Source organism: Malus sylvestris, chromosome 13 (genome assembly GCF_916048215.2).
Source record: "Malus sylvestris chromosome 13, drMalSylv7.2, whole genome shotgun sequence".
NCBI classification, from domain to species: domain Eukaryota; kingdom Viridiplantae; phylum Streptophyta; class Magnoliopsida; order Rosales; family Rosaceae; genus Malus; species Malus sylvestris.
Window position 1 is genome coordinate 31857138 of NC_062272.1, and position 8312 is coordinate 31865449.

The 8312-nt window shown below is 45.0% G+C and overlaps 1 protein-coding gene across 1 annotated transcript; it reads right to left on the reverse strand.

Moving 5' to 3' along the window:
* Window positions 1-6132: 6132 nt before the first annotated feature.
* On the reverse strand, window positions 6133-6726 carry LOC126595431 (uncharacterized). The gene has a single exon (XM_050261734.1). The coding sequence runs from the start codon at window positions 6724-6726 to the stop codon at window positions 6133-6135; it is 594 nt and encodes a 197-aa protein (XP_050117691.1).
* Window positions 6727-8312: the final 1586 nt, after the last annotated feature.

Genomic DNA, 8312 nt, shown 5'->3' on the forward strand with positions numbered 1-8312 from the left:
GCCATGATGCAGAAAACAACAATTCGGACAGCCGAGTCTATGTTCCTTAACCAAGATGATACCAAGGCTGCTAAAAAGATGACAAGAACCATAGCTGCCGAAGCTTACTCTTCGATTGAAAAAATCAAGAAATTGGAATATGAGCTTGCTGCTTTGAAGGGATCTAACATTTTTGCCCCCACTTCTCTGCAGCTTGAGGCTGCTCACCAAGAGATCATGGTTTTGAAGACTAGGCTTGATGCGATCCAAGTAAAGTACGAAAGTGCAGAGAAGGAAATCGAGGGTTACATACCTCAAATTCAAGATCTTGAGCGTTCCATCTCTGAATTCTGCTCCTTGCTTATGCAAAGGATGAAGAATTGATTGCTGCTTACAACCAAGTGATCCATTTCAAGAAGGTTGTTGATAGGCTTGAACCTTAAGTGTTGGAACTTCAAAGTGCTTTGAAGACCAACAACAATCTGAAGAAGGAAATTAAGGAGTTGCAACGGGTTTGTACTTGCCTGCTTGAGGAGAATGAGCAGTTGAAGGGTGAAAAGGCTGGGTTCAAGGCTTCCCTTACTTAAAGTCAAGCCGATTTCTACAAGCTGGGTTATGTAGATCATATCTATAGGCGACCATCTGACTTTGAGTTTTCCGGTAAAGACTTCAAGACTTTCTCTATTTCTCCAGAAGACTTGCTTACTTTTACTTTTGAGTCTTCTATCGGTGAAGTAGTTGAAGAAGTTGGTGCCCAGGCTGGAGCTGCCAAGGGTAAATCGCCAGATGATGCCGCTGCTGAGAACATCAAGGCTACTGAAGGTGTGGCGACCGAGTAGTCATGAGATGTCCAAGCTATTGAAGAGTAGTCTTTTATGTAGCATTTATGATTTTCTTTGTTTTCCTTTGTTGCTTTTGCTTGAACTCCTTCGGTATTTGCTAGTTGTTTATCAATTTTGGTAGAAAATTCAATAAACTTGCTTCCTTTGCTTTTCTCCATCTTCGTTTCTTTTTGTCCATGCCCTAACCTTTAGACCTTATAGACTAGTGGCAGGCGTGCTACTTTTCTATAAGCAGATAGGCCTGCGTAGCCTACGCAGCCGTAGATGTTGGTGTAGAACTTTTGCAAAGTTGTTAGCCATAGGGTTGGCAGCCAGATGCCTTACTTACAGAAGTAGATGAATCCGCGTAACCACTAGGTTGTTAACCTTGGCTTTTTCCAATTCCTTAGGATGTGTAGCAAGTATCACAACACTTTAAGACTTGGTGTAGGTTGTTCTGCGCTTGGTAGAGGTGAAGCTTATCGACTACGTAGCATGTCGGCGGTGGATAAAATCTTCGTGTATGCATGCTAGCTTGTTCAACCTTTCACAAAAATGTGCGGTTGTATAAGTCTAGCGTGGTTTTACCGCTTAAAGGGCAAGCCGTAGGCAATCTTTTAGAAAATCGTAGGCTACCTTAGTGCACTCGGTAGCAGCTTTAGGTTTCCAGGGCAACCATCCGTAGGGTGTACTGCGTAATGTGCCCCCTCCGTCTCTAGGGCCCGGTTCCTTGCGGATTAGGCTAAAAAACCCAAAATCCTTTAACTAGCTAAGCCTTGAAAAGATAATTGTGGCTACTTCTAGGAATACCGACGCAAGCCATCGTGCAACTAGGTATACTAAGGCAACCAGGCTCTTTCACGTCTGGATATTCAGAGTGTTGAGTTTATCATCCCACTTTGGAGAGCATGGTTGGTCCCTTGGGGGGTGCAATTCATGCGGTGAATCCCAAAAGGGGGTTCGATCTTCTTTTGAAGTGCATGAAAGATAAGTTGTTGTAGACATGTAGTCGAGCCAAATTGCAAATTATTTCTGAATTCTTTATTGAAAAATGAACAAATAACTTAGTTGTAAAAGACTACATAACGACTGGATAGTCCTCGGCTTACGAGGTGGTGCCCGTTGAGCTGCTTGAGTCTTCGGGTCTTGATATAGTGGGAAGTCACACATGGTATTTCCTCAAATTGTAGGCGTTCCATTGCTTCTCGATCTCTTTGTCATTCATGGTCGTGAGGGTGTAGTTACCCTTGCCGCCTACTCTGCTGATCTTGTACGGACCTTTCCAGATGGGATTCATCTTTTTAAGCCTTCTCTGCGAGTAGTGATGAAGGCCTTTCTTAGGAGTAGATCTCCGGGTTGGAACTACCGGATCTTGACCCTTTTATTGTAGCTGGAAATGAGCTGTTTCTAGTAGGCTGCGATGCAGGTGATGGTTTGTTCGCGCTTCTCTTTTGCCAGATCTAAGTTTGTGGCCATCTCTGTATTGTTTTGCTCAATGCTTGGCAGTAGAGTGTTGATGCTTGGCATGATGATGTTGGGAGGAATGATTGCTTCCGAACCAAATGCCAAAGAGAAATGAGTCTTACCGGTCGCTCATCTTTTGGTGGTACGATATGTCCATAAACATCTGGGGAGTTCATCCGGCCATTTTCCCTTTTTATCGGTGAGGGATTTCTTGAGGCAATCTAGGATCGTCTTGTTGGATGCTTCGGCCTGCCCATTGCCTTACGGATATCTTAGCGTGGACATGTGTTGTTTGATGCCGTACTTTTGGAAGAACTTCGTCAAATCTTTTCCCACAAATTACGGGCCATTGTCGGTGATGATTGACTGAAGGATGCCAAATCAGCAAATGATGTTCCTCCATATGAAGCGCTCTATGTCCGTCTTAGTCATGGTCGTTATGGGTTTTGCTTCTACCCATTTGGTGAAGTAGTCGGTTGCCACGATCATCATGCATCTATCCCCAATAGCAGGCGGCATAGGCCCTACCAGGTCGATTACCCACTACATGAATGGCCAAGGACTCATCTGCGGGTGTAGCTCACTGGCAAGCAGTGCTGATACCGATTTGTAGCTTTGGCAGCGGTCGCACTTTTGTACTAACTCCTTAGCATCTTGGTGCATGGTAGGCTAGTAATAGCCTACGTTAAAAGCCTTATGTGTTAAAGATCAACTTCCGGAGTGATTCCCACAAACACCTTTATGGATTGAGCTTAGAACCTTTAAGTGATCGGGAGGTGCTAGGCAGCGGAGATGCGGTCCGGGGTAAGATCCTCAGACGAGAATGCCATTCCACATATAGTAGTGTGCCACCTTGATTTAGATATTCCTTAACTCTAATCTTTTGGTGGGTAGTGTGCTGTTGACCAAGTAGTCTATAATAGAACTTTGCCAATTGGGAGTTACACTAACCTGTGACACTTCGGCTGTCAGCTCCATCTCTATACTTGGCTTGTCTAGATATTTCACCAGAATTGAACGTTTAAATTGGTGGTGGCTAGCGCATCTGCATGGACATTGTCTGCCCGCGGAAATTGAGTGAGAATGTAAGTCTGAAATGCCTTAAGTTGCTAACGTACTTTCTTTAGTTATTGTGCCATCCTTGGGTGTTTTGCAATGTATTCCCCAGTAGCCTAGCTAGTGATTAGTTGGGAATCAGAATGAATTGCGAGCTTCTTCACCATCAAGTCTTTTGCCATTCGAAGACCTGCTAGTAGGGCCTCGTACTCTGCTTCGTTATTGGATGCTTTGAAGCCTAGAGTGATCGCCTGCTCGAGCATTGAGCCGTCTGGGGTAACAAGGACCATGCCTGCTCCAGAACCTTTGTTGTTGGATGCGCCGTCAACATGCAAATGCTAGAAATCTTCGCTTGGGGGTGTAAGCATGGCTAAGGTATGTTCGGCTTCTGGAGTATTGCTAGGCTGCTCTGTTGCATCGCCTAGGCTAGGTGCGAATTCTGTTATGAAATCTGTTAAGGCTTGGGCCTTTATCGCTGTGCGAGGTCAGAAAACTAAACCATATTGGCCAAGTTCCAATGCCCATTTCATCACTCGTTGAGGAGCGTCCGGACCATGTAAGATTCATCGTAGAGGATACTAAGTCATGACAATGATTGTATGAGCTTGAATGTATGGTCTGAGCTTCTGAGCCGCAACAACTAATGTCAAAATTAATTTTTCGATCTTCGGATATCTTATTTCCACATCGAGAAGAGCTTTAGAAGTGTAGAACGGCAGCAGTTGGGCCCCCAGCTCTTCTCCTATGAGGGCAGAGCTTACTGCTACTTTGGAGACTGCCAAGTAAATGTATAAATCCTCTGCTGCTTCCGGCTTGGATAGTAAGGGAGGTGATATGAGATACTTTTTCAAGTCTTGGAAAGCTTTTTCGCACTCTTCATCCCATTTTTCTCGTTGTGCCCTCTTGATATCTTTGAAAAAAGGCTTGCATCATTCGGTGGATCGTGAGAGGAAGAGGTTGAGGGCAGCTGCTCGTCCGGTCAAGCTTTGGATCTCCTTCATGGTAGTTGGAGACTTCATCTCTATGATCACTCAGATTTGCTTGGGATGTGCTTCAATTCCTCGTTGGGTTACTAAGTACCCTAGGAATAGGCCTGAAGATAGTCCAACCGTGCATTTGGTAGGATTGAGCTTCATCTTGTACTTTCTAAGGATATTGAAAGTTTCTGCCAAATTGCGAATGTAATCTGACCGCTGCTTGCCCTTTACCATGATATTGTCAACATAGACCTTCATGGTTACCCCAATTTGCTTCTTGAACATCATATTTACTAGCCTTTGGTAAGTGGCTCCCACGTTTTTTAGGCCAAAGGGCATGACCTTGTAGCAGTAGGTGCCTTGCTCTATCACGAACGTGATTTTTTCCTTGTCGGGCTCGTACATGGCTATTTGGTTGTAGTCGGAGTATGCGTCTAAGAAGTTGAGCAGCTGGTTCTCAAAAGTTGAATCTACTAATAGATTGATCCAGGGGACAGGATAAGGGTCTTTTGGGCATGCTTTGTTGAAGTCGGTGTAGTCTACACAAACCCTCCATTTGCCATTCTCTTTCTTCATGACTAGTACAACATTGGCAAGCCATGCTGAGTGTGCTACCTCTTCTATGAATCCGACCTCCAATAGCTTGTCAATTTCTACCTCAATGATCACTACTCGCTCGGGTGCGAAATGTCTTCTTTTTTGGATTACCTGTTTGGCAGCGGGGTCGACGTATAGCTTGTGGCAGGCCATCTCGGGGTCAATGTCGAGCATGTCAGATGGTTACCATGCGAAGACGTCTTGGTTTTCTCTAAGGAAAGTTGTGAGTTATTCCTTCTTAACTAGGTTTAAACGTGAGCCAATTTTAGCCGTCTTTTCCGGCTGCTGGGGATCAAGAATGATGTCTTCGGCGTCCTCTTCGGGTTTCCATCCTATCTCGTCTGCTTGGGCGCCATTTTCTCAATCCACCTATTGTAATTGTTATTTGGTAGCCTCTTTGTCCCTTTGGACTTCGGTAGCCTTTACGGGGGTAAAGGTCTTCTTTTTTTATTCTTTCAACATTTGCACAGTGCATCGTCGGGATGAGGCCTGGTCAGACTTAATCTTTCCGACTCCTCCCTCTAGGATGCAGAATTAGATTTTTTGATAATTGACGGAAATGACAGCATCCAGATTGATCAACCAAGGTTTCCTAAGAATCCCATTGTAGGGACATGAATCGCTTATGATTGTGAACATTTGATTTAAGATGACTGACAGTGTTTTCACGTCAAGTGTGATGTATCAGATGGCAGTTAAGGTGTGTCTGTTGAACTCGGTAAGTACCTCTGCTCGGTGTATGATTGTGCTTTCCAGACCCACATTCCGAATGATTGAGAGTTGAAGTAGGTTGATTGCACTTCCATTGTCAACCATCATTTTGTCAACTATAGCATAGGCTAGTTGGACAGATACTACTAGTGCATCGTCATGTGGGAAATCGACGCCTTCTGCATCCTGCTCAGTGAAGCTAATAATGGGTCCAGGTTGGGTATCAACTGCTTGGACTTGTAAGATTAGTAAAGCCTGTTGAATCTTCCTTTTTTGAAGTTATCAGTGGCCCCTAAGTGCTCGGATTCGGCGAAAATACCATAGATTCGAATCATCTTGGTTGGTGACTCCTCATCATCATCTGCATTCATTCTTGGCTACACAGCTGGCTTGTCCAAGTATCTATCGACTTTTCCTTCTTTCATGAGCTTCTCCAGGTAGTTCTTCCAAGTGTAACAGTTGTCGGTTGTGTGACCAGGACCTCGGTGGAATGCGCAATACTTGGTGTGGTCTAACTTGGAAGTATCTCATTTTGATTGTTTCGGCAGCTTGAACCATGGCTCGTTCTTGATGTCACAAAGGATTTGATGAATCATAATTGAGAACTTAGAATAGCTCTTGGTTATCGAGCCTTCTTTGGTCATAGGTCGGTCCCTGCCCTTGCTGGGCTGCTTCCCGTCCTTCTTCCTTTGAGCAGCTGTCGACTCTTTTTGAGGCTGCTCGGGTGCCTTTTCTGCTCGTCGAGCCTCATCCCAAAGTGCATGCTTATCTGCCAGGGCAAAGGAATCTACTAAAGTTAGGTCTTCTTTCATCATTTCTTCGAACAGTGGGTGGTCTATTGGGAGTCCTTTTTTTAAGGCTGCACTTGCTATCGAGTCATCGCATCCGACGATCTTCGCCTTTTTTGCTTTGAACCTCTTCACGTAGTCACGGAGTGACTCCTTTGGGTTTTTCTTGATCGAGTGGCAAGATGAGTATTCTTTGGTGAAAACCAAGGAAAGATCATCAAAATTCTGGATGGATCGTGATGGCAAGGTGTGAAACCAATCTTGTGTCTCGCCTTGTAGAGTGGTGGTGAATATTTTGCACATAAGAGCGTCATTGTTCCGATAAAGGACCATCGCGCTTCGGTAGTGCTTAAAGTGCCTTTTTGGATCTCCATCTTCTTTGAAAGATGTGAAGTGCGACATGCTAAACTTGCTTGGAGGCTCTGCTTGCTCGATCTCATCCGGAAGTCACGCAACCGTTCATTGAAAAGTCTTTCTACCACTTCTTGGATTTTCCTTTGCTGAGGTAGCGGAGTTCTCGGCTGCCCCTGGTCTTGATCTTCTGGTCTAGGCTGCTCTTCCATGCTTTTGGCTTGTTCATGCTGCGGCGGCGGTGCATGTGGTCCATCCCTAGCAGGTAAGGGAATTCTATACAGGTTGCCGGTTGAACTTGATCCGGATTGAGTAATTGCATCTCTTCGTCCGTTGTGTTGTCTGCTCCGATGTGATGTGGAAAATGCTCCTTGCGGGCCTAGCAGAGAATGAACGCTTTGCCTAGAAGGCTGCTCGTGTTGATTATCGGAGTGTGGCCCCAACTGTGAATGAATACTTGCCTGTGGGCCTAGCCGAGAGTGCACGCTCCTCCGTGTGCTAAGACGGGAGTATACATTGTCTCGGGGGCCCAATTAGGAATGTATGCTGCCTGAATGCTCATTTTGTGGTTGGTCGAGTGGCTGCTTGCCAGACCATTATCGGATAGGTTCCACGTATGCCCTTGTCCTACTTTGGGACACTTTATCTGGGGCATGTTGGATCTTGGTGCATTGCAAAAGTTGATTTAACAGGGTCGTCTGTTGTGCAAAGGCGCTCGCCAATTCTATGACTTGTCGGGACAAGTTTTGTTCGCCATTCAGATTGGAAGAACTTGGATGGAATGCATATCCTTGAACAATAGAAAGGTGGTAGACTCTAAGCTCGAGATTTGAGTTGGGGAATGTCAAATCTGCTGAGAAATGTGGTGAAAATGCCCCTGGCTCAATGATTGGTCCGGATGGTTAAGATAGTCTCAGGCCGACTTAAGCTGCTTAGGAAGCCATGAGATGACTGGGCTACGGGAGCAAGCTGGGTCGTGGGAGCAGGCTGGGCTATGGAAGCAGGCTGCTCAGTGTGTGGTGCATGCGAATGCGAGGCTTGGGCTCAAGCTCGCGCAAGCTTGGAAGGCACGACTTGGGCCATGGTGGAACCTCGTAGTGGCACTCTGCTTACAACCACATTTTGCCTCGTGGATCTCCGCAATCCTATTTCTTGAGTATTGGAATTTTCACTTGTGGAATTTTCTAAATTTCTAGCCATTATATTTTTCTTATACGTTTTATCAAAGAACATTTGCAAATAAAAAATTCTAATAATAAGAACGTATGAAAAATATTCAAATGGACTAGAAAATAGAGAAAAAACCTTTTTATGCGAGAGCCTTCTACGAGTATGGATCTCGGCTCTCAATGAAAGCACCAATTTGTGGACGCAAATTTCCTCCTCCTTCTTGTACAAAATTGCACCTACAAAACAATTAACACCTTAGGGTCAAGGCCAAGAGCCTCACGCGCCCACGATGAATGGGGGGGCTTTGGCTGAAGAACCTCTGATGCCAAAGTTAGAATTTAGAGAGAAAAAAGTGTTTAGAGAGTTTTTGAAATTTTGCAAGAATGTGAACCCAGGTT